At 38.0% G+C, this 27,049-nt stretch overlaps 2 protein-coding genes and 1 long non-coding RNA gene across 3 annotated transcripts; 1 reads left to right on the top strand and 2 right to left on the bottom strand.

Annotated features, from left to right (window-relative positions):
- Positions 1-1,021: 1,021 nt before the first annotated feature.
- On the top strand, positions 1,022-14,099 carry LOC144212990 (uncharacterized). Its single transcript, XR_013329855.1, has 4 exons — positions 1,022-1,099; positions 11,364-11,413; positions 11,489-12,138; positions 13,992-14,099. It is a non-coding gene; the product is annotated as an uncharacterized LOC144212990 (long non-coding RNA).
- LOC144212988 (uncharacterized) lies at positions 9,743-21,140 on the bottom strand. The gene is made up of 12 exons (XM_077741219.1): positions 20,675-21,140; positions 17,066-17,218; positions 16,534-16,641; positions 15,697-15,868; positions 15,398-15,628; positions 15,085-15,191; positions 14,864-15,011; positions 14,737-14,789; positions 14,559-14,656; positions 14,290-14,470; positions 13,737-13,943; positions 9,743-12,640 (listed from the first exon to the last, which is right to left on the bottom strand). Exons 1-12 carry the CDS (start codon positions 20,693-20,695, stop codon positions 11,360-11,362), a joined length of 2,760 nt encoding a protein of 919 aa, XP_077597345.1. The 5' UTR covers positions 20,696-21,140; the 3' UTR covers positions 9,743-11,359.
- Positions 21,141-22,178: 1,038 nt separating this feature from the next.
- Positions 22,179-26,718, bottom strand: LOC144212995 (hexokinase-2-like). Its single transcript, XM_077741230.1, has 11 exons — positions 26,363-26,718; positions 26,097-26,170; positions 25,582-25,660; positions 24,687-24,849; positions 24,440-24,588; positions 24,248-24,367; positions 23,809-23,904; positions 23,464-23,747; positions 23,243-23,398; positions 22,914-23,147; positions 22,179-22,485 (listed from the first exon to the last, which is right to left on the bottom strand). The coding sequence occupies exons 3-11, from the start codon at positions 25,642-25,644 to the stop codon at positions 22,299-22,301; spliced, it is 1,452 nt and encodes a 483-aa protein (XP_077597356.1). The 5' UTR covers positions 25,645-25,660; positions 26,097-26,170; positions 26,363-26,718; the 3' UTR covers positions 22,179-22,298.
- Positions 26,719-27,049: the final 331 nt, after the last annotated feature.

The raw sequence follows: 27,049 nt of genomic DNA, 5'->3' as shown, positions 1-27,049 counted from the left end.
CATTAGAACGCAACCCCCCCCCCCCCAAACAAATGCACCTTTTATTTGACTACTGCTTTCCATCAAAGGCTCCATCCTTATGCAAAATGCCTGTTTTTTTGTGTGCTTTGTAGCCTGTGATTTGCTTGGCTTTGTTTTAATTTTCCCCGCAAACAAACACGTCTCGCCGTCCTCCGGCACTCGTCCGAACAAAAAAGACGTCGTATGCTCTTTTGCATAAAAACCCCTTGCGGTCCAGCGGTGCTAAATTCACGTGAAGGGTTTTTAAAATGAAGCGCAGTAAGTTCCCTTGGGTTAACGGCATTTCATTGTTTGCTACACAATGAATGGCACCTGCTTTTTTTTTTTGCTTCTGCAAAATGCCTGATTAGATTTGGTAACTTTTCCCCCCCAAAAGGTATTCCACATTGTTTGCTGCTGCTTATTTGAATTTTAAACCTATGGGAGAACTCATTGGTTCAATGGAATATAAGCATCTGTTGTTTTAACCTCTTTAAAATGCTGTGATTTTTTAAGTTAATAGCAAATGGGTTTTTGGAGAATTTTTGCGAGGAAATTGAATTTTTTTTGTACTAATTTGGAACCAAATGTAAAAAGCACAAAACATGAACCCCAAAAATAGATAATAGAATACATTCAAATCATATAATAGTACTTTAACATAAGATGAATTCAGTTTATAAACTGTAGTATGTTTAAGGTGTCTTTGGCTGTTAAATTGTGTTCAGGAGGATTAAATTGAATCTAAAACTTCGCTTTTCTTATTACATCAACAGAAATTTGTTAAATTTTTGTATTGCCACGTCTTAGTCTGGAAACAGTTACATTTGACTGATGTTAGTACTTTAAAAAGTGGTAAAAATTAGCTATTAATAGCTCAATTTTTATATCAATGCATTGACTCTGATGGGAATTTTGACCCTACCAACATAGCCGCCCTGAACCCAATTTTATAAGAACAGTAAAATGGTCGATTTGAGCTTTTTCAGTGAATTAATGCAAGTTTTTTTCTGTGTTTTTCAGAAAACGCTATATGGGAATTTGAACTGGTCGCTCAAAATGGATTGGACATGGACCACCATCAATGTCAGCCAATGAGGTAACGATACTCCTGTACCTTAAGTTAATTTCAATGCAAAATTCTTTAATTTACCGTATTTTCACGACTATAAGGCAAATACCATACGGTATGTTATTCCATTGCAACTTAGTTAACTTTGGATAGGGTTCAATTGTTCCTTTATTGTAGGTGTAACAGGTTATTTTTATTTTTTTGCGCCGTCTTGAATTCCATCGCCGGAATGACGATGAATCTCTGGCTTAGTAAACGTAAAGCATTGGTCCACATACTTCTGTCGCCGCACTGTAAAATTCATAGAAAAATATATAAGCACAAAGAAAAGTTAAAGCCAATGTCTTATGAATTATAGAGAATGAGAGTGCCATCTTTGTATGCAGCGGCACAGAAGCCAGCTCGTGATGCTGCACTGCGTTTTCTGATTAGCACTCACTTCATGAACCCCCCCTCCAAGTTTTATTATATTCACCACAATTGAGAATAAACATTAAAAATGAAGGTTTGCTAATTATACTCTTCAGAAGTGATATAGAAAGTCTATCAAAGCTACTTTTGTTAAACGAAAACCTTTCTGTTATCGGTGTTTTGAGTAAATAGTCGTCAAATCGCCTCAAAATCAACAGAACGTGAACCCAAAATGAACATGAAACGTCGTCCTACAGAGTTTTATGTCAAAAAACTGTAAGCATCCTCACTCAATTACTCCAAAAATTGCATTTGCTTTGCTTGTTGAGATCAATCATGCCTTATCACTCCTTCTGAGTGGGCCGTGGGTTTGAATGGGATGGAGACAGCTGTGGAAATCATACTTTTTTTGTTTGTTGACAAGATGATTGTTCACAAGGATTAGCCTCTAACAAATCAGCCATTTTACAATCAAAAGCCAAAAAAGACAGTGACAAATAACTATTTTGTTTATATCAATATTGATTACATGAAAAATAGCCAGACAACAAAAGCTGATGAAAGAATGCATTGGATAACTTTATTCATCCCGTATTCTGGAAATTTCATTGTGGCAGTAGCAAAAATGCCTTACTATAGTATATACTTCACTATGTCGTTTTAGGCCTTATTTTACAGAGGCTTTTTTTTCTCCAAAAAAAAAAAAACGCCTTACTATACTATGTCATTTTTTTGCGAAAAAAATGCCTTACTATATTATGTCGTTTTTTAGCGTAAAAAGCCTTTCTATACTATGCCTTACTATACTATGTCGTTTTAGGCCTTATTTTACAAAGGCTTTTTTTTCTCCAAAAAAAAAACACCTTACTATACTATGTTGTTTTTTGCGAAAAAAATGCCTTACTATATTATGTCGTTTTTTTTAGCGTAAAAAGCCTTTCTATACTATGCCTTACTATACTATGTCGTTTTAGGCGTTATTTTACATAGGTTTTTTTTCTAAAAAAAAAAAACGCCTTACTCTATACTATGTCGTTTTTTGCGAAAAAATGCCTTACTATATTATGTCGTTTTTTAGCGTAAAAAGCCTTTCTCTACTATGCCTTAGTATACTATGTCGTTTTAGGCCTTATTTTACATAGGCTTTTTTTCTCAAAAAAAAAACCGCCTTACTATACTATGTCGTTTTTTGCGAAAAAAATGCCTTACTATATTATGTCGTTTTTTAGCGTAAAAAGCCTTTCTATACTATCCCTTAGTATACTATGTCGTTTTAGGCCTTATTTTACATGGACTTTTTTTTTCTCAAAAAAAAAACGCCTTACTATACTATGTCGTTTTTTGCGAAAAAATGCCTTACTATATTATGTCGTTTTTTTTAGCGTAAAAAGCCTTTCTATACTATGCCTTAGTATATTATGTCGTTTTAGGCCTTATTTTACATGGGCTTTTTTTTCTCAAAAAAAAACGGCTTACTATACTATGTCGTTTTTTGCGAAAAAAAAGCCTTACTATATTATGTCGTTTTTTTAGCGTAAAAAGCCTTTCTATACTATGCCTTACTATACTATGTCGTTTTAGGCCTTATTATACATAGGCTTTTTTTTCTTTAAAAAAAAACGCCTTACTGTACTATGTCGTTTTTTGCGAAAAAATGCCTTACCATATTATGTCGTTTTTTTTAGCGTAAAAAGCCTTTCTATACTATGCCTTAGTATATTATGTCGTTATAGGCCTTATTTTACATGGGCTTTTTTTCCTCAAAAAAAAACCGCCTTACCATACTATGTCGTTTTTTGCGAAAAAAATGCCTTACTATATTATGTCGTTTTTTAGCGTAAAAAGCCTTTCTATACTATGCCTTACTATACTATGTCGTTTTAGGCCTTATTTTACATAGGCTTATTTTTCTCAAAAAAAAAAACGCCTTACTATACTATGTCGTTTTTTGCGAAAAAATGCCTTACTATATTACGTCTTTTTTTAGCGTAAAAAGCCTTTCTATACTATGCCTTACTATACTATGTCGTTTTAGGCCTTAATTTACATAGGCTTTTTTTTCTCAAAAAAAAAACGCCTTACTATACTATGTCGTTTTTTGCGAAAAAAATGCCTTACTATATTATGTCGTTTTTTAGCGTAAAAAGCCTTTCTATACTATGCCTTACTATACTATGTCGTTTTAGGCCTTATTTTACATAGGCTTTTTTTTCTCAAAAAAAAAACGCCTTACTATACTATGTCGTTTTTTGAGAAAAAATGCCTTACTATATTACGTCTTTTTTTAGCGTAAAAAGCCTTTCTATACTATCCCTTAGTATACTATGTCGTTTTAGGCCTTATTTTACATGGACTTTTTTTTTCTCAAAAAAAAATGCCTTACTATGCTATGTCGTTTTTTGCGAAAAAAATGCCTTACTATATTATGTCGTTTTTTAGCGTAAAAAGCCTTTCTATACTATGCCTTAGTATACTATGTCGTTTTAGGCCTTATTTTACATGGACTTTTTTTTCTCAAAAAAAAAACGCCTTACTATACTATGTCGTTTTTTGCGAAAAAATGCCTTACTATATTATGTCGTTTTTTTAGCGTAAAAAGCCTTTCTATACTATGCCTTAGTATATTATGTCGTTTTAGGCCTTATTTTACATAGGCTTTTTTTTCTCAAAAAAAAAACGCCTTACTATACTATGTCGTTTTTTAGCGTAAAAAGCCTTTCTATACTATCCCTTAGTATACTATGTCGTTTTATGCCTTATTTTACATGGACTTTTTTTTTCTCAAAAAAAAAACGCCTTACTATACTGTCGTTTTTTGCGAAAAAATGCCTTACTATATTATGTCGTTTTTTTAGCGTAAAAAGCCTTTCTATACTATGCCTTAGTATATTATGTCGTTTTAGGCCTTATTTTACATGGGCTTTTTTTTCTCAAAAAAAAAAACGCCTTACTATACTATGTCGTTTTTTGCGAAAAAAATGCCTTACTATATTATGTCGTTTTTTAGCGTAAAAAGCCTTTCTATACTATGCCTTACTATACTATGTCGTTTTAGGCCTTATTTTACATAGGCTTTTTTTCTCAAAAAAAAAACGCCTTACTATACTATGTCGTTTTTTGCGAAAAAATGCCTTACTATATTACGTCTTTTTTTAGCGTAAAAAGCCTTTCTATACTATGCCTTACTATACTATGTCGCTTTAGGCCTTAATTTACATAGGCTTTTTTTTTCTCAAAAAAAACGCCTTACTATACTATGTCGTTTTTTGCGAAAAAATGCCTTACTATATTATGTCGTTTTTTAGCGTAAAAAGCCTTTCTATACTATGCCTTAGTATACTATGTCGTTTTAGGCCTTATTTTACATGGACTTTTTTTTCTCAAAAAAAAAACGCCTTACTATACTATGTCGTTTTTTGCGAAAAAATGCCTTCCTATATTATGTCGTTTTTTAGCGTAAAAAGCCTTTCTATACTATGCCTTAGTATATTATGTCGTTTTAGGCCTTATTTTACATAGGCTTTTTTTTCTAAAAAAAAAAAACGCCTTACTATACTATGTCGTTTTTTGCAAAAAAAATGCCTTACTATATTATGTCGTTTTTTAGCGTAAAAAGCCTTTCTATACTATGCCTTAGTATACTATGTCGTTTTAGGCCTTATTTTACATAGGCTTTTTTTTCTCAAAAAAAAAAAACGCCTTACTATACTATGTCGTTTTTTTGCGAAAAAAAATGCCTTACTATATTATGTCGTTTTTTAGCGTAAAAAGCCTTTCTATACTATCCCTTAGTATACTATGTCGTTTTAGGCCTTATTTTACATGGACTTTTTTTTTCTCAAAAAAAAACGCCTTACTATACTATGTCGTTTTTTGCGAAAAAATGCCTTACTATATTATGTCGTTTTTTTAGCGTAAAAAGCCTTTCTATACTATGCCTTAGTATACTATGTCGTTTTAGGCCTTATTTTACGTAGGCTTTTTTTTCTCAAAAAAAAACGCCTTACTATACTATGTCGTTTTTTGCGAAAAAATGCCTTACTATATTACGTCTTTTTTTAGCGTAAAAAGCCTTTCTATACTATGCCTTACTATACAATGTCGTTTTAGGCCTTAATTTACATAGGCTTTTTTTTCTCAAAAAAAAAAATGCCTTACTATACTATGTCGTTTTTTGCGAAAAAATGCCTTACTATATTATGTCGTTTTTTAGCGTAAAAAGCCTTTCTATACTATGCCTTAGTATATTATGTCGTTTTAGGCCTTATTTTACATGGGCTTTTTTTTCTCAAAAAAAAAACGCCTTACTATACTATGTCGTTTTTTGCGAAAAAATGCCTTACTATATTATGTCGTTTTTTAGCGTAAAAAGCCTTTCTACACTATGCCTTACTATACTATGTCGTTTTAGGCCTTATTTTACATAGGCTTTTTTTCTCAAAAAAAAACGCCTTACTATACTATGTCGTTTTTTGCGAAAAATGCCTTACTATATTACGTCTTTTTTTAGCGTAAAAAGCCTTTCTATACTATCCCTTAGTATACTATGTCGTTTTAGGCCTTATTTTACATGGACTTTTTTTTTCTCAAAAAAAATGCCTTACTATACTATGTCGTTTTTTGCAAAAAAAATGCCTTACTATATTATGTCGTTTTTTAGCGTAAAAAGCCTTTCTATACTATGCCTTAGTATACTATGTCGTTTTAGGCCTTATTTTACATAGGCTTTTTTTTCTCAAAAAAAAAACGCCTTATTATACTATGTCGTTTTTTGCGAAAAAAATGCCTTACTATATTATGTCGTTTTTTAGCGTAAAAAGCCTTTCTATACTATGCCTTAGTATACTATGTCGTTTTAGGCCTTATTTTACATGGACTTTTTTTTCTCAAAAAAAAAACGCCTTACTATACTATGTCGTTTTTTGCGAAAAAATGCCTTACTATATTATGTCGTTTTTTAGCGTAAAAAGCCTTTCTATACTATGCCTTAGTATACTATGTCGTTTTAGGCCTTATTTTACATGGACTTTTTTTTCTCAAAAAAAAAACGCCTTACTATACTATGTCGTTTTTTGCGAAAAAATGCCTTACTATATTATGTCATTTTTTTAGCGTAAAAAGCCGTTCTATACTATGCCTTAGTATATTATGTCGTTTTAGGCCTTATTTTACATGGGCTTTTTTTTCTCAAAAAAAAAAAAACGCCTTACTATACTATGTCGTTTTTTGCGAAAAAATGCCTTACTATATTATGTCGTTTTTTAGCGTAAAAAGCCTTTCTACACTATGCCTTACTATACTATGTCGTTTTAGGCCTTATTTTACATAGGCTTTTTTTTCTCAAAAAAAAAAACGCCTTACTATACTATGTCGTTTTTTGCGAAAAAATGCCTTACTATATTACGTCTTTTTTTAGCGTAAAAAGCCTTTCTATACTATGCCTTACTATACTATGTCGCTTTAGGCCTTAATTTACATAGGCTTTTTTTTTCTCAAAAAAAACGCCTTACTATACTATGTCGTTTTTTGCGAAAAAAATGCCTTACTATATTATGTCGTTTTTTAGCGTAAAAAGCCTTTCTATACTATGCCTTAGTATACTATGTCGTTTTAGGCCTTATTTTACATGGACTTTTTTTTCTCAAAAAAAAAACGCCTTACTATACTATGTCGTTTTTTGCGAAAAAATGCCTTACTATATTATGTCGTTTTTTAGCGTAAAAAGCCTTTCTATACTATCCCTTAGTATACTATGTCGTTTTATGCCTTATTTTACATGGACTTTTTTTTTCTCAAAAAAAAAACGCCTTACTATACTATGTCGTTTTTTGCGAAAAAATGCCTTACTATATTATGTCGTTTTTTTAGCGTAAAAAGCCTTTCTATACTATGCCTTAGTATATTATGTCGTTTTAGGCCTTATTTTACATGGGCTTTTTTTTCTCAAAAAAAAAAAAACGCCTTACTATACTATGTCGTTTTTTGCGAAAAAATGCCTTACTATATTATGTCGTTTTTTAGCGTAAAAAGCCTTTCTACACTATGCCTTACTATACTATGTCGTTTTAGGCCTTATTTTACATAGGCTTTTTTTTCTCAAAAAAAAAACGCCTTACTATACTATGTCGTTTTTTTGCGAAAAAATGCCTTACTATATTATGGCATTTTTTAGCGTAAAAAGCCTTCCTATACTATGCCTTACTATACTATGTCGTTTTAGGCCTTATTTTACATAGGCTATTTTTTCTAAAAAAAAACCGCCTTACTATACTATGTCGTTTTTTTGCAAAAAAAATGCCTTACTATATTATGTCGTTTTTTAGCGTAAAAAGCCTTTCTGTACTATGCCTTAGTATACTATGTCGTTTTAGGCCTTATTTTACATAGGCTTTTTTTTCTCAAAAAAAAAAACGCCTTACTATACTATGTCGTTTTTTGAGAAAAAATGCCTTACTATATTACGTCTTTTTTTAGCGTAAAAAGCCTTTCTATACTATCCCTTAGTATACTATGTCGTTTTAGGCCTTATTTTACATGGACTTTTTTTTTCTCAAAAAAAAATGCCTTACTATACTATGTCGTTTTTTGCAAAAAAAATGCCTTACTATATTATGTCGTTTTTTAGCGTAAAAAGCCTTTCTATACTATGCCTTAGTATACTATGTCGTTTTAGGCCTTATTTTACATAGGCTTTTTTTTCTAAAAAAAAAACGCCTTACTATACTATGTCGTTTTTTGCGAAAAAAATGCCTTACTATATTATGTCGTTTTTTAGCGTAAAAAGCCTTTCTATACTATGCCTTAGTATACTATGTCGTTTTAGGCCTTATTTTACATAGGCTTTTTTTTCTCAAAAAAAAAACGCCTTACTATACTATGTCGTTTTTTGCGAAAAAATGCCTTACTATATTACGTCTTTTTTTTAGCTTAAAAAGCCTTTCTATACTATGCCTTACTATACTATGTCGTTTTAGGCCTTAATTTACATAGGCTTTTTTTTCTCAAAAAAAAAAACGCCTTACTATACTATGTCGTTTTTTGCGAAAAAATGCCTTACTATATTATGTCGTTTTTTAGCGTAAAAAGCCTTTCTATACTATCCCTTAGTATACTATGTCGTTTTATGCCTTATTTTACATGGACTTTTTTTTTCTCAAAAAAAAAACGCCTTACTATACTATGTCGTTTTTTGCGAAAAAATGCCTTACTATATTATGTCGTTTTTTTAGCGTAAAAAGCCTTTCTATACTATGCCTTAGTATATTATGTCGTTTTAGGCCTTATTTTACATGGGCTTTTTTTTCTCAAAAAAAAAAAAACGCCTTACTATACTATGTCGTTTTTTGCGAAAAAATGCCTTACTATATTATGTCGTTTTTTAGCGTAAAAAGCCTTTCTACACTATGCCTTACTATACTATGTCGTTTTAGGCCTTATTTTACATAGGCTTTTTTTTCTCAAAAAAAAAACGCCTTACTATACTATGTCGTTTTTTTGCGAAAAAATGCCTTACTATATTATGGCATTTTTTAGCGTAAAAAGCCTTCCTATACTATGCCTTACTATACTATGTCGTTTTAGGCCTTATTTTACATAGGCTATTTTTTCAAAAAAAAAACCGCCTTACTATACTATGTCGTTTTTTTGCAAAAAAAATGCCTTACTATATTATGTCGTTTTTTAGCGTAAAAAGCCTTTCTGTACTATGCCTTAGTATACTATGTCGTTTTAGGCCTTATTTTACATAGGCTTTTTTTTCTCAAAAAAAAACGCCTTACTATACTATGTCGTTTTTTGCGAAAAAAATGCCTTACTATATTATGTCGTTTTTTTAGCGTAAAAAGCCTTTCTATACTATGCCTTAGTATACTATGTCGTTTTAGGCCTTATTTTACATAGGCTTTTTTTTCTCAAAAAAAAAACGCCTTACTATACTATGTCGTTTTTTGCGAAAAAATGCCTTACTATATTACGTCTTTTTTTAGCTTAAAAAGCCTTTCTATACTATGCCTTACTATACTATGTCGTTTTAGGCCTTATTTTACATAGGCTTTTTTTTTCTCAAAAAAAAAAAAACGCCTTACTATACTATGTCGTTTTTTGCGAAAAAATGCCTTACTATATTACGTCTTTTTTTAGCGTAAAAAGCCTTTCTATACTATGCCTTACTATACTATGTCGTTTTAGGCCTTATTATATATAGGCGTTTTTTTAAGAAAAAAATAGCCTTAGTATACATGGTCGTTAAAAAAAACCATGTATTGCAAGGCTTTTATTTGACTTTTTTTCCGCCATAGCTTCATGTCTAATACATTAACTAACATGGTTGCTTTGCCACCCCGACATCCTTTTCTTTCTTTAAAACCTACTGACGCCTCCGCAGCACACAAAAGAAAAACTGCAAACGTTCTTACAACATCAACCTTTGAAATGATAAAAGTCTGTCTTTGCAACTGATGGGATGGAGCAGGAGTCATTCACCTTCAGTTAAATGATGCTGCAACGCCCTCTGGCGGATTCACTCTTTGAGCTAAAAATGGTCTAGGAATACATGTGTAATATTGAAATAACAAAAAAAACAAAAAAAAGGAACTTTATAGTGAATAAAAACATTGTTCAAAGAAATCCAACTTTTGCAAGAATACATTTGTAATATTACAAGACAACTCTTTATAGTACAAGAATTAGTTGCACAAATGTGAAGGACAAAAACAAATGAAAAGAATACGTATTTCTAAATTCTGACTTGAAGTATATTTTTGCAATAGTGTTTAATAACTCTCTTAAACATACTTTTACTTATACAGTACAAAGTTTTTTTGTCACAATATTAAAACTTTCTGACCAATTTTTGCTTGTTAAATATACATGTTTATTCAAAGTGTGTCAAATGATCTGAAACAGTGCAATCAAAACATTAAAAATGATTGCGACGATTAAACAAGGTGAAAAAAATAACGCTATCCCTAAAATGAACAGTATTCCGCAAAAAAACTACTGCAAAATGCGTTAACAGTTAAAGTTTTTAGTTTGTAGTGTTTTTGGAGGTTTTAATGTTGAAAACTATTTGCTTTAGCGCGGCAACGAACAAAATGGCAACCGATACATTAAAGAAAATAAACAGCACCATCTTAAATGTGACAAATATACAGTAGTAGTTGCTGCTTTAAATACTCCAGGAAAAAAAAAATACATAAACAGGCATATTATTATGTAGGTGTGCAAATTTGAACCAGAAAGTCAACTGATGATTTCCGAAGTAAAAAGGCAGAATTTAAAGAGACACCTCGATATTGTCATACTTATGTTTTTTCCCTTAGGTGGCCTACAAGTTGAAGAAAATGTGTAAGTTCTACTACGTTGTAGCCAATTTTTTTGTAGCATCATTTCCGACGTCAAGGTATCTCTTTAAAGCGAAGCGAAGCCGGCGATGGCCGCTAGACACGCCCCTAAGGCACGTTTGTGTCAGAAAAAGCCACTTAAAAAATACACATTTATAGAACACTTAGCTAATTCGACGAGCACAACTACAGGAGCGGCTCATACATTGAGCTATATGTGTGTATTTATACAATGCCAAGAGATTATTATTTGTAGATCAGAAAATAACTCAACAGGAATAGAATACTTTCTTTTTTAATTTTTAGCAAGCGGACTGCAGTAGAGATGCTTTCAACAGTTCGTCCAATACGTCATAGAATTGGATTAGATTTACAGATGCGTCTATGCCAATATTATATATATAACGGATGGCGGCAGTGTAGTTGAAAAGTCTCTCTTTCTCCATTCACGTTTTTAGTTGAAAAGAAAGAAATGTTTGGTGATTGTCTGTAAAGTTTTCAGCAAAAATAATGTTCATGAGTTCAGTTATTCTTTTCAGCTCTGCTGGGCCAGGACCAGAGCACCAGTCTGGGGTACAACGGGGTTCAGGTGAGTCTTGGAGGTTTGCACATCGCACAAGGGTTTGTTCATGTCCGCCATTTGACCGCTAACTTCCTTCTCCAGGCCCTGACTCAGCATCTCCACGTTTGTTACCTGTTGCGTTGGAGACTCAGGCTGCCGCTCGCTAGTCTCTGCGGGATCCTTCTTGACCGTGGACGTTCGTGGGATTTCCGGCTGGGAGCCTGACCTGGTGCCGTTGGAATCCTCGTCCAGTTTCACCTGGAAAGGCGGGAGGCCAAGGAGGAAAGCCCGGATTCTACTTGGGGAGCTCAGGTCAGCCGGTTCCTCTTGATTCTTAGGTCCTGGTTCCTGGCCCTCGCCAGAGACGCCGAGCGCCATAGTCCCGCCGCCGCCTAGAAGTGGGCTTAAGTCCTTTACCTCCTCAGAGTGAGCCATTTTGCTTCTTTTGGGAGACGTCCGGTCGGCGGTTACATTGGCGATTGCCAAAGATGGTGCAGTGGTATTTGTGCCGGGTCTCTTGAGGGTAAAGCGCTTGCTGAGGTTGAGAGGCAGGGCCTGCTCGGGCGGCGGCGTGACGGGCGAGCGTGGCGACTTGGCGCTCAAGTCCTGGGCGAGCGCCGAGCGAGGCGGCTTGGCGCTCAGGTCCTGGGCGAGCGCCTCCGACAGCCGACGGGTGAAAGTTTGGAACTGACTGGAGCCCAGGCGACTCCTCATCAGTTGTCGGACCTGTACGCTACAATCCAAGTCTAAAGGTAACACACGGAGAGGGGGAAGTGGAGGGTGGTAGGGGGTGGCGGAGTCCCGAGCGGCCGTCTTCTGGCTGTCCTCGTTGGGTTGGATGGAGTGAGCTGGGGGAGACGGCCGCTCTCCGCTCGAGACGGGGCTCGCTGGGCTTTGGCGTTTAGGCTGGATGGCGTAGATGGTGGTGTGCGGCCGAACGGGCTCGAGGGGTGGGGGGCTCTCCGGGATCCTCTGGAAGCTCACGCGGTTCCTCAGCGCGTCCAAGGGACACAGACCTTTGATGGGACTGTACCCAGCCAGTGAGCCTCCCACAAAGTGGCGAGGCAGCACTGAGAGGACCGTGGCGGGAGCCAGAGTCACTGGCTCTCCCACCCGATCCTTCAGTTCTGGCTTGGAGGGGAAGGAAAGGAAGGGGGAGGACAAAGGGGAGAGGTCCGGGGTGAGAGGCAGGTTGACTGGGAGAACGCTTGGCTGGATGGGCGGCAAGGTGGGAGAGGGAACTGGCTGCGCCACCTGCACAATAGAGACAGAATTTGTCATGTACGTATGTGTGTATGTGTACGTATGTGTGTGCATGTACGTACGTACATGCATGTACATGTATGTACATGCATGTACATACATACAAGTATGTACGTACATGCATGTACATACAAGTATGTACGTGCATGCATGTACGTGCATGCATGATAGTACATACAAGTATGTACTATCATGCATGCACGTACATACAAGTATGTACGTACATGCATGCACGTATATTCAAGTATGTACGTACATACAAGTATGTACGTACATACAAGTATGTACGTACATACAAGTATGTACGTACAAACAAGTATGTACGTACATACAAGTATGTACGTACATACAAGTATGTACGTACATACAAGTATGTACGTACATACAAGTATGTACGTACATACAAGTATGTACGTACATACAAGTATGTACGTACATACAAGTATGTACGTACATACAAGTATGTACGTACATGCATGCACGTACATACAAGTATGTACGTACATGCATGCACGTACATACAAGTATGTACGTACATGCATGCACGTACATACAAGTATGTACGTATGTACATGCATGCACGTACATACAAGTATGTACGTACGTACATGCATGCACGTACATACAAGTATGTACATACTTGTATGTACGTGCATGCATGCACGTACATACAAGTATGTACGTACATACAAGTATGTACGTACATACAAGTATGTACGTACATACAAGTATGTACGTACATACAAGTATGTACGTACATACAAGTATGTACGTACATGCATGCACGTACATACTTGTATGTACGTACATGCATGCACGTACATACAAGTATGTACGTACATGCATGCACGTACATACATGTATGTACGTACATGCATGCACGTACATACTTGTATGTACGTGCATGCATGCACGTACATACTTGTATGTACGTACATACAAGTATGTACGTATATACAAGTATGTACGTACATGCATGCACGTACATACATGTATGTACGTACATGCATGTACGTACATACTTGTATGTACGTACATACTTGTATGTACGTACATGCTTACGCCATATCTTGGAACGTGTACGTACCGGCTGGGTGTTAACATTTGGCGTCGGTAGCCCATTGGTGTTCCGGATCAGAAGGAGAGCTTTGGGAGAATCATCGTCCGCTTTGGTTTGATTTTGAGTCTGCAGTTTGGCCTGTGCCAGCAGCGTGGCCTTGTTGCGTTTGCCGGGCGGCCGGCCTCGCCCTCGCTTCACCGCCACGACGGAGCCGTCGGTAGCTGTGATTTGGACCTGTAAAAAAGTAGAAAGATTACAATTAATTCTTTTTTCCCTTTCCAGATCACGGACTTCAAACTGGCATCATTGTGTGTGGCCACCCAAGAAAATCAAGCATCATTTCATGTACAATATACTTGCAGAAATTTAAATAAAAATAAATGGAAGGCATTATTGTTTGGTGTATTGACTATCAAAATAGATGTATTTGCTATTTCATGAGTCATCAACCCTGGTTGGGTTGCCAATGATGGTGGTCTATTTGGTCTATGGGGGCCTAATGAATGAATGGATTGGAATGGGAGGCAAATATTTCAATGGGTTGGCCAAAAAACAGAAAGGTGCATTTTTTAGTTCTTACCGTGCTCGGTGAAGTGGCGACCACTAGCTTGGCCTTGACTTTGGGTCCGGGCTTTCTGCCACGCGGCAGCGGCTTCCTTCCCCGGATGCCTCGCGGCTTGATGGCACACTTGATGGCACAATCTGGGATTTGGAGTTCACTGCCTCCAGCGATCAGGTGCTCTTCATAGGGCAGCATAAGCCTGAAACAAAACAAAAAGCATATTCGTACTTGTCTTACGGTTCAAATGATGGCTTACATCTTGTACTCTTGAAACGGTCAAGCGGAACCTTTCGTAGTGTCGACGAGTGCAGGTGGCCGCGCTGGTGCTGCCGGGACATCCGCCCAACTCGTTGTAAACCACCTTCCACATACGGTCCGACGTCACCTGGGTTACAAAAAGGCGCCGGTTACCATCAATTTGAACAAAGAAAGACAAAAACGGTGCTTTGGTCGTCTTTCGGTCACCTTTTCGTAGCCTCCAAGATGTCTGACCACCGAGTACATGAGGAAGAGGTTGACTGGACAACGGAAAATGGCGATTAGATATCAGGTCAATGAAGACGACAGAGACCAGATAAAAAAGCAAACTTACTCTTTTTAAAGCCAAGGTTGGGCACTTTGTGGATGGGCGAGCCTTGACGCTCCATGAAGGCGAAGAGTTCGTCCAGGAACATCTGCTCCTCGGGGTGGGGCAGCCAGTCGCTATCGCCGCCATCCTCCACGCTGCCCATCACGTTTTCCTAATAGGCGGACACAACAGATGGTCGAAAAAGGGCAAAGCGGACGTATCGTTTTTGCAGGAAAGACGTTAACCTTCATCTTTTCAATCCAGGATTCGGACTGGCCGGTGCTCGGGTCGTCTCTGTCGTCGCGGCCTCGTCTTTTGCGTGGTCGACCTCGGAGACTGAGGGACGGGCAACCTGCGGACAGAAAAACATCATGAGGTCCAGTCAGAACATCTATTTAAAAGCAGGGGTAGCCAAATCTGGTCCTCGAGAGCCGCCATTTGATTCAGGTGTGGTAGAGGAGGGAGGTATGGAAAATGGACCAGATTGCGGCTCTCGAGGACCAGAACTGGCCACCCCTGATTTAAAGCAACTCTGCTTGTTAGGCGAGGGCCACTCACGGAACTGCCAGGTGAAGCTGACGTTGTTTTCCAGCGTGGGATGGTTGAAAGTGTCCCTGCAGTACATCAGACGGGTGCTGGGCGTCACCCTGATGGCACCCAACGCCAACAGGTGGACATCCTGCAGCGTCGGGTCCCGGGCCCCGTCCTGGATGCGCCTCTGTAGCGAACGGTAGCGGCAATACTGCGGGTAACTGAGGACTTTGACGCTCTGGCTTTCGGCTACGCCATCTGAAGGACAGAAAAAAAGGTTGGTGTTTTAAGTATGTAATTGGAAGCAAAATGGAGGCTTTTCTTACTTTCGTGCTTGTCTTTTAGGGGCTTGCAGTCGGTTACAGCGGTTTCGTTGATTTGTGGAGGTTTGTTAAGGCCGTTGGGTGCGGGGATCCATCCCAACGGTTCGGTAGAAGACCACCGCACCAGGTCCTCCACCCGCAGGACCATCTTTCGGGACACGGCCAGAACTTCGTCCTGCGCAAATATACAGCAACACTTTAGGCATCATGAAATCACATTTAAGAGGGTGGCATGAAGTGGACGTGGTGGGTCGTCATGTAGTTAATATTCGTTAGTTATTGTGGCCTAGATGACTTTAAATGTCATGTACACGTGTGGATGGTACATCATTATGTTTTGTTTAGTTTTTAATTAGAAAACTTTCAATGATATTTTCATCATTTTCTACAGACCATTACGAACTGTACAGCGGTCCAGACATGACCCGCTGACTCCAGTTTGGTCACCACTGCTATAGCATGATGGAAAAAAAAATAAAGTGAATAAAGTGTACATCTGTATTGAATATATTTGTCTCTCCATCTATTTGTGCTCTCAGCCACCACATGGAATGCAAAAAGTACACAAATAATAAATGAACCTATCTAATAAATGGTAGCCAGATTTCTTTTTTGGCAAAAAAGACACTACTTTTGAGTCATGTACTTAAAAAAAAATCAAAAAAGTCTATAAGATAGGACTGTTATGAGGAATACATGGCAAAAAAAAATCTAAATAAAAAAACAGTAGCTCCTGCCTGCCTGCCTGCCCTGGGAGTACAAGAACACAATGTGGGTATTGAATGAATGAGACATCCCCCTCCCTTCAGACCCTCCCATTCCCAGGGACCTTTCACCTACCTCTCCATGCTCCCTCGTCCGACCCTTTGGAGTGTCTTCGGGGAGGAAGTACAGTCTGGCGCTGGCCAGGAGGTGACGCTGTGCCTGGTCTTCCCACAGTAAGGTCACCTAACCACAAATGAGGAAGTATTTGACCCTGAATTCCATCCTTTTTTTTTCTTTAAACCACAACAATGACGAACAAATGTTGAAAAAATGTAGCCTACATTACCTACCGTATTTAATCGAGTATACTGTGCACACATGAATAATGCGCACCCAAAATTTGTGATAATTATTTTTCACAATACTCAAAGTCTAATTCATCATCAAAATATTTTAAATTTTTCAGTCTTATTCATCATCATCAGATTCACCAAACAGCCGGTCTTATTTTATTTTTGGATATTAAACAGTACTTGGATATTAAACAGTACTTAGATATTAAACATTGAGCAAAAAAGTCACTTGAGCTATAAAAAGTAAAAGCAAGAAGTTGATCCGTTTTTACTTGGAAACAAAATGGGTGGCGTTATGCTTATGTCGCACTCACCTCAGCGATGCAAACGGGATCCCCCGGGGCGCAGCGAACAAAGTAAAACTCCCCCAGCCTCCAAACCCGCACGGGGCCTTCGGCTCCAGTCTTGCTGCCGACCGACTTGTAAAAGGCGTAGCTGCCTCTCTGGCAGGAAGGAGCACCCAACCACTGCAAATAGAAGAAGAACCAGTGAGAATGGCTACCACATTGCTTTACCCATTTTATACCACAAATTTTCATTCAATCGGAGATTCAAAAAATGGCAATTTACTCCAACTTTAGTTCCTGGATTGTTATGACCGTTGACTGCTCAGTTGTTAAATCTTAATGAGGAAATATTTTTTTCCTGGTAACTAAACCTTTGAGGGGAAGTTGACGCTTAAGACCTTTAACCTTTTATAGGGACAGTGGTCTACATTAACCGTGATATTCGAGGGATTACTGTATTTCCATATTGTTTCTATACAATGATAAATGCACTTTAAAAAAAGAACACATAATAAAACCAAAATACACTGCAGGCACGGAGTGCCAAATGATCATATGCTCATCCCTCCAAGTCAAAAGTTATGTTTGCCCTAATAAAGGGTTAAAAAAAATAACCCCATTAAAGTCAGGTCACTTCCTGTTGATTTTAAGGTAATTCCAGCTCGCCTTCCTGTCAAGCTATACCACAATAATATTTTTGCGATGAAATAATCAATGAGAGAGCAAGCAAGCAAGCAAGCAAGCAAGCAGGCAGGCGGGGTCGCTTGTGCAGCTGCTCCTCATTTTCTCCGACTATAAAAGGTGGAACTGGAAATTTCATCCAAATAAAGCGCTTACTCTGCATTTCCTGTATTGCTGAAAAGAAAATGCGCCTACATTATAACAACCAGTCGTTCCTGTTTGGCCCGTCATTGTCACGCTTGGCTCCAAATTCCCTGCCAGCCTACCCTAAATATAAAACATTTTCAAAATCACACTCTTCATTCAGCCACAATCACCCCCCCAGCCACCCCCCACCCAAAAAAAAGCCCCAGCACACTGCATATGCACCCCTTCCCCCACCGCATAGCCACTTTAACTCCGCCTTCCTAACCCCCCACCCACCCTCCCTCCACACACCACAATTCTGCAGACAAGCTGCAGCAGGAATAGGATCAATTCATAATAGAAAAAATGTCACTAGAGGGAAAACTAAACCAAAAAATTTAAAGGACACGCACGGTGGTGACGTGTTGCCGTCACAGCACCTCAAAAATATTTTTTTTAAAAATGGGAAGCCACACATGACGAGGGGGGGCCCGCCCGAGGGAAAACTACACACAGACATGCACAAACACTCCCAAACCACAACAAAGTCTTCATCTTTTCAGTCTTGAAGCGATATCTATCGCCTCCAACGTTAAAAGGCGAGGTCATCTATCCGCGGCTGAAATTACAGAAGCCAAGGAATAAAAATAAGTGTGGGAAGACTGCGGCAATATTAGAATGATACACCGGCAGAGGAGGAAAAACAATAAAAAATAAAATGTCCAAAAACAGAAGGCGCTGACTGAATCTATTTACGAGAGATTTTTTTATTCTTGTTTTCGGTTTTCTACGCAGTTTGAGCTTAATATATTACAAAATATTTAAGTACATAACAAGATATTTAAGTATATTACAAGATATTTAAGTATATTACAAGATATTTAAGTATATTACAAGTAGGCTTTTGTTTTTGATGATGACGACAGGGCCTTTATCCGATTATTAGTATTGTTTTTTATTATATTTTCAATTTTATTCATTCTATATATTGGCTGGCTGACCTATATGGTATTGTTGTTTTTTTGTTGTTGTTTTTTTTAGAATTACCAAAAAATAATATTTTGTTAAAAATGCTAAATAATGAAAAAAAACTAAAGTGCAGTTTAAAAATGCTTTCATTTCTGCTGTGAGCCCCCAATTATATATATCTGAATATTAAATAATTGGATAATTTTTAGATTTATTTTAGTTTAAAAAACTCAATTAAAAAAATCTCCTCTGCAGTATAAAAAAGTAACTGAAATGAATTCATTTAACTGCTATGTCGCCAAAGTCTAAGAGAATTTTTACATTTAAATCAATCATCCACCCAAAAGAGTACGGAAAAAAGACAGATCAAAATTTGACTTCCATTTTTCCAGCAGCTTGAACACCAGGATGTACATTCTACAGGGTTTTAACATAATTACAGTGAGTCCAAGTGATGAATAGCAACTTCAGAGTATGATAAACATACTATTATCCAATACAAGCAGTCTATCTGGACTTTTCTCCTCCTCTGTCACCTCCTCCATGAGCCTGAAGGGGGGTGTCTAGAGAAGAGTGCTCAACTCTGCCTAGTGGTGGAAATGAGGCAGGAAAAATAAAAGCAACATAATATAATCTGAGAGGCCAGTTGCAAAATGTGAGGGAGTTGGAGATGGAAACCCTTAATCTGCTTGCGTCAGTACTCGTGATATTTCTGGGAAATAACACGCGCAGACATTTTTTTTGTTAACACTTTTGTAACAAATATCAATACCATTGTGCCTTATGATATTAGGAAAAAAAATAAGCCTTTAAAAACAAGATCGGAGTATTGACCTTGGCTATATCCTGTTATTTAACGAGCCAGGGAAGGGAAACTGCAGTAAAAAAAAAAAAATCACATTTTCAACCATGATTTTTAGACAATAGTATAAAATATAGTCGTGAGAGGATTAATTTCGAATTAAATGGATTTCAGGATCATTGTTTACTGTCTGGATTTTGTGTCGATTAAAAACAAAACAATAATAATACCACCATCGCTTCCTCAATAATTATCATCCCCCCCCTTAAAAAATGTTTTAATTATATACAGACGAGACAAAATGTCGGGGCTTTAATGTAATATCAGTACGCTGTAATAACACCCAAAAATCAACCCGATCTCGCCCAGATCGACCAATTTTAACATTATGAAATACAAAATATGATCGAGTTTATTTTTAATATTATAACACCAGGCAGATTGCAGCCATGCTAAAGTAAGCTAGTTGGCTAGGTTCGAAATGAAGGGGCGGAGGGGGGGTAGCTTTAAAAGTTTCCTGTTTTTCCTCATATTTTTAAACGATAGATGTCATTTTATTTTTATTAAATGTGCTTCGACGTGGGTGGGTGAGCGGGGGTGTTCGGTTTGCCTGATCGAGGAACCGGGGGGAGACTAATATCGACACGAATACACAAAGAAATTAATCATTAAACACGACGGGAAATATCAAGAAATTATTACACGAGGATTTTCAGCGATCTGCCATTTGGGAGAAGATCCAAGATCCAGTTGTTTATGTTTAATTTTAGAAAAAAATCAGAAAAATTATACAATATTAATGATATATGCCACGTTTTAGATGAGGGGGAGTTAAAATAAAAGTTGAAATTGAGTCACAGCAACTATGTGTCGGGGGGGGAGAGGGGGGAGACAATCAATGCGATATGGTCAAACTAAAATGAAATAAAACTCTCAGATCCAGGCACAATATATCGACGGTAAATACTATGCATGTGATAAACAACAAGATAACCGATGATATTCATCGGAGAAATTATTACAGGGAAAATAAGTCAAATTTATTTGATTTTATTTACCTGTATAGCATTGTGCTCCATTGCAGTCCTGCATTCCCTCTATGAGGCCCCCTCTCCGGTTACGCCGCCGGGACTTGCCGTCACAAAAACAAACGCACCACTACCACCAAAACCAGAGGAAAAAAAAAAAAAAAAGAAACCAAGAAAAAATGTTTTTTGATTGTTTGTTTCAGTTGGAAATAGGGCAAAATCTAGGTGTGGTCAAGTTCGCTAGTTAAAATCTTAATATAGATAAATTAAAAATATATATATATTTTTAATCTACGGATGATCGAGCTACTCGATAAATTCGCCTTCAAAAAATTTAAAAAAAAAATGTCACAAAATAAATCGTACGTCCAAGTTTGGAAGCAATAATTAGATCCGGGTTGTTAACATTGTCGGGATTCATCGGGAAGGGAAAATAATAATAATAAAATAAAATAGTTGAGTTGGTCCCAGAGCTGCCGCTCTCCCTCTCTTTTTGTGTGCGTGTGTGTTTCTGTATTGTGTGTTTACCAAGTGCGCATGCGCGTGACTGAACGCATGGCGATGATTTCCAGTGGTCATAAAGCTTGAAAGCCTGCAGGGGGGAAAAAGACAGCTAAAAATATGGGGACTTTTGGGCGTAGAGCTAAATACTTCTTAATAACAATATACTGACCTTATTAGTATTCAATTAATGTGCTGCATTATGAAGCACCAAGTGTGCAGTTTTGGGGGGGTTGTGCATTGAATAGAGGCTGTAATGACAGCATCCATTGTTCATGTGACTGCAAATATGCAGCCTGCCATTTTCTGATAGTCTTGTTTAAAATGAAGGTGAACTTGGATAGACATTTTTATCTCTGTTTAACCCTTTTGTAGGAGCAGGCATTTAAAAGAGGATCAATATTTTGATGTAATAGTTTCATATCATTTTGATCTCATCATATACCAAATTCATTTTTTAGCTGTTTTAGACTATACATGTTCCCATTTGTTTGTGAAATTTGCAAACTAAAGATGAAAAACATTAATAATTCTATTTTTAAATAGGTTTAAATTTGGACATGAGGCATTACATATATTAATAGTTGCCCTTTAAAGGGTTAATATTAGATCCAAAGGGAAAATCTAATTTTAACCAAAATTCTAACTTTATAACCCGTCCCTTTAAAATAATCAGCAATATAGTCGTATATTCCATGTAGTCAGAAACTATTGTTTGTGCAAAAAGATAAACTAGCCTTGCACTGTAGTGTGCATTTTCAAAACAGACCACTAGGGGGTAACATATGCGCATTTCTAGGGAGCTTTAAAATACATTTCACCCTTCCCAAAATGTCAAGCAATCTAACTTGGTGTACATTATTCTAAGATTGTAGAGTGAAAATATGAATAATATTATGCTATGCGGAAAATTAAAAAAAAATGATGTCACCTGGCAAAGTAGATTTGGAGACATGGAATTCCACTCACCACCACAAACCTGCATTTTTGTCATAAAAAGCAAATCTGCTGAAATGATAAAACACAACAAAAGTGCAACCCCATCAAGTGTTTCTGTATTCATCTATAAAATGTTCACAGGACAATGTAAAAGACGTTAAATAAGACTTATACAGAAATTTAAAAAAAATAGAAAAAGAGGACACAATCCTGCTTAGTCTTGGTCGTCGCTGTCTTCCCCATCTTCGCTGTCGTCCAGCAGGCGCGACTCTCGGGCGAGCCGCTGCGCCACTGCCGTTACCATGGCGGCGCCTTTGCCGCTGCCGTCCTCGGAGAGCAGGTAGGTGACGTCGCACTCGGGGGCCAGCCGACGCACCGTGGCCTGGAGCTCGGCGCTGAAACTGTGGAAATCCACAATGGGTCACACTTGGAACTGACAACTTTAACCCTTTCTAGTACAACTCATTCTTAATGCTGTGGGTTACATAACCAGAAATGTCTATATGGTGGAAAAATGCTCATTTTAGAACAAATGTCACATCAACTAAATGCAAAACATTTCTTTTAAATATAATTTTCGGTTTGCTTTTTTGTCCTCTGAGCCCCCAAACACCAAGTACCGTATTTTCACGACTATAAGGCGCACTTAAGTCTTAAATTTCCTCCAAAATAGACAAGGCGCCTTATAATGGGGTGCGCCTTATATATGGCAAAACATTAAAATGTGTCATTTGTTGAGGGTGCGTCTTATAATGCGGTGCGCCTTATAGTCGTGAAAATACAGTAATAATTTTACAAAAAAAAAAAACATTTTAAAGTGCCGTCTTACTTGGGGTGTTTCCTGTACACAGATCCATCCACTCCCACCGTGGTTTTCAGATGTTGGAGGCCGCGGCTGAGCCGCATGCGGTTGGCGACGGTAGCCAGGGCGGCGGCGCAGAGGCGAGCGGAGCGCGAAGACACCGTGTCGCAGACCATGCGCACCACACGCACATCCACCGGGTCCCACGCCAGACCCATGCCACTCAGAATTGTCTCTCCTTTTTGCATGCCGAGCGTCTCCCTTAAAGAAGAGAAGACACATTATTACTGCATCACATAATGATGCACAATATCCAGAATATTTATACTTGCATTAAAACAACTAATAAGACTCACTCTTCAATTTCCGAAATATATTTGGTCTGAAACCCGCCCGGCGACAGCAGCGTCTTTGTCGTCCGTCCCTTGAACAGCAAGCCGTCATTTGTCATCTTGACCAGCAGGAAGCGCACAATCTCGCCCATGTACATGCCGCTGATCATCTTCTCAAAACTGCAGAGCAAAAAAAAAAAAAATTTAAAAGACCACCACTCCTTTTAAAAGTCCAGTTCACCTACATGTGGACACCAGGGTTGACGGACATCTTGTCCACCTGGACATCGAACTCCGTCTGAATATCGGCGAGCGAGCCCCTGTCGCCAAAGCCGCCCCATTCCGTGTTGATGCACATGCGTCCGAGGTCGCTTTCCACGCGCTTCACGTTCTTCATCTCTTCCATGTAGCAGGCGTTGGTGCCCGTGCCGATGATCATCCCGATCTCGCAGCTCTGGTCCCGGTAGCCGCAGCTCATCATGGTTCCCACCGTGTCGTTGACCATGGCGACGGAGCCCACCTCGTAATCCTGACGGACAAAACGGTCGGTATTTTTTTTTACGGGCAAATGACATGGACGACTCACCCACCCCTCGTCTGTGGATGGCCTCTCGCAAGAGCTTGACCACGTCTTGACCTTCCACGCCCGAACATTGGAAGCCTTTGGTCCAGCGAATCAGGATGCTCTGTAGAAGAAAGGTATGGTAAATGGTATTTCAGATGAAATTTAAAAAAAAAATCAAAAATGGGAATGGGATAAATTGCATGGGGATGCTCACTCACTCTTCTGATAAGTAAATGACTTTGAGTGGCTTCCTGTTGTTTGGTTTGTGTTTATTTTTGTTCTTTTCCTGTTATTTTTGGGGTAATTTTCTAGCACATAAACACTGGAAGCCAGATCTTGGCAAAAAAAGAACAGTTGCGCAAAATCTATTCATTCCCAATACGATAGTTTGCAAAAATTCTTCCTTATTTAGAATCTAAAAAATGATTTGTTGTTTGGTGTGTGTGTGTGTGTGTGTGTGAGACCTTGTCAATTTCCTTTTGATTGCACGGGAAGGAAAAGGTGAATCCTAAAGGGAGAACTTTTCCCACCAGATTCTGTGACTTGAGAAAATCCCCCAAGCAGGCGGCGATGTGGTCAAACAACTGTAAAGAGAAAATCTCAATTCAATTCACAGCAAAGCTATTTTTGAACGGGCCGGACCAATTTTTGGGTACCTGTTCTCCGGGTCCCTCCATCATCTCCTTGGGGATGGCGCAGATCTGCCCGTCCATCTTCACCACCTTCTGCTCTTCCTCCAGGACTCGCACGTGGAGTACTCGGAAGTTTGTCCCGCCCAGGTCCAGAGCCAGGAAGTCGCCTTTTTCTGCAAGGAGCGATAAAATTGAGCTTCTAAGTATCTGTTTAATATCTAAGTACTGTTTATTAGGCGACCAAACGTCCGGTCATGCAAATGAGAGGTACCCGTCCCATCCGGCGTGGCCGTGACAAAGGTGGGGAGCATCTGGACGGCAGCTTTGTGGTGCGAGTGCTTCCCCAGGCCTCGTTTCAGCTCACGTTCCAGACGAGTAGAAATCTTCTGCAGGACATCCAGTGAGAGCACAAATGGATTCAGGTAACTTTTCACCTGTGGAAGGAAGCAAAAATAAAATATAACATCATTAAATCTTCAAAAATTCAACCATTTTGGAATTCTACTTTTAAATTCTTTTTTTATAACTCACTGACTGCAAATTTTGAGCAATCACAGCCAGTCCTTCCAGTTTAAAACAAAAAAATGTCTCCCTTTGACAGTGGCAGGCAATGAGTTAAAGTATGAAGCTGTTAAGTTAACCACCAAAGGCACACACACACACACATTGAAGGCATGTACGCATTGCGACACGGGACTCATTACATGACATCCTTCTGCTGTTGGCGAACTTCCTAGTGTCACATGACCATATCCTTATTACGCGTTCCTGTGTTTCTTTTGACAGACATATTTTGCCCCTTTGTGCCCTTTTTTTGTTTGGGCTCACGCCTTATATTGGTATTTGTATCTGAATATGATTCATCCCGTTGCCGTGTGCAAGACTTGTCAGTACACGACTTCATTCCAACACGACACTTAGAAGTAGGCATGAAGAGTCCAGTGTTAAAATTTGGTCAAGTGGTTCAGAAATGACACCAAAAAAATGATCTAAAAAAGTCTTTATCAGATGATTGGCATTTTTAAGAATGACAGCACATCTGAGCAAGTTAAAAAGTGGATGAAAATATGGATGCTAATGTGTGAAACAACTGCACTGCTAGTTTCCAATGTTTTTTTTTTAAAGAAATGCTTTCAAGTTGGATTTAAAGGATCTGGCTAACTAACCTTAGTGAGCGTTTCCGGAGGGATGCCATCAACGTGGATGGTGCAGATGTCGTCGTCATCCATTGACTTTGCTTGTTTCCTGTTGTTTTGAGAAAGAGAAATTGACATTAATTTTAGTTGCAGCCTCCAATAAAACTCTTGAATTATTCCTCATTTTTAGAAGCTTAAAGAGGAAAAACCGCCTTATCTTTGTATGCGTTTTAGAGCAGTCTTAAACTATGTGTGACAAAATAAAAGCAGCTTGCAATTTAAGGTGCATTCAAGTGAAGTACAATATACTAGTCTCCCTTTTTTGGACAGCAACATAAAAGTGTGAAGTAAAGTCCCCCTAAAAATATAACCTGACTCTTATCATTCATGTTTTTTACCCCCAATGAATGAACCCTCATCAAGTACATAAAATCAACTTTTAAGCAATTAATACTAGCAACTGAGTAAAAATAAGACCCTGTCCGATGTTGCTTGTTTTTTAGGTGGGGCGATCATTTAATACTCATATAACACAAAAGCCTTACCTGACTCTGAGAAAAGTACTGTATCCGCCCACTGCAGTTTTTGCGAGTAAACTTTTTCCTCTAAGTCACACAACCTGAAAGAAAGACCAAAAAAAAAAACCTCTTATAAATATAGGGATGTTAAGATAACACAAAGTAGCTATGGGGGGAATTTTAACCACACAAGCTGTGTCAGTCAATCAGGTTAAACAAGTTGGAAAGTCTTTATGGAAGGCTCCATACAGATGGGAAAAGTGATATGACGGTAGATGTGAAGCTCTACTTACAATTTCTGCCGTAAATGTCGAATGACGAGTGAGTTAAAATTGCCAACTTCAAGTCGAGGAGAGAAAAAAAAGGCGCGTCGCTCACCTGCTATGTCCTCTACCAAAATGAGTGTGCTCGCTTGGCCATCAAGGGAAGAAAGTGACAGCACATGCCAAACTAAAAAAAAAAACGTGAATAATACACGCAGGCACACGAAGAGGGCAGCAATGAGAGACGCCGATTGTGACATTGTGGAAACAATGTGCGTCAATGTGCCTCAAGCTTACGCTTAAGGGGAAATACAAAAGCTCCGGCCTGATGAAATAAAAAGTTACATTGAAATAACAAAGGGGAGACATTATTATTACAAAAAAAAATCATTTGTGTAAAAATTCCATTGTGATTGACAGCATAATAGTGAAAAAAAAACAGGACATGTTGCTATGTTAAGTCATTTATAAAATAAAATGGTCTCTAGTCATATGTGTGGATGCAAGTTGTCAATTATAATGAAGATTATTTTATTCTAAACCTATTTTTATGAATAATAAAGTTGTATGCATGAAAAACATAATGCTCAATCAATGCAATACTCAATAATTGATTAAGTATAAGCAATTGGATCCGATGTGGTAGAATGTAAAAGATTACAAAATTAATTCTACAAATATTTGTCATTTATTAAAAAGTAACTAAATGCAGAATAC

The sequence above is a fragment of the Stigmatopora nigra genome, chromosome 19, assembly GCF_051989575.1.
Source record: "Stigmatopora nigra isolate UIUO_SnigA chromosome 19, RoL_Snig_1.1, whole genome shotgun sequence".
Classification (NCBI taxonomy): Eukaryota; Metazoa; Chordata; class Actinopteri; order Syngnathiformes; family Syngnathidae; genus Stigmatopora; species Stigmatopora nigra.
The sequence above is the reverse complement of the archived record's forward strand: the minus strand, read 5'-3'. Positions and strand labels throughout refer to the sequence as shown.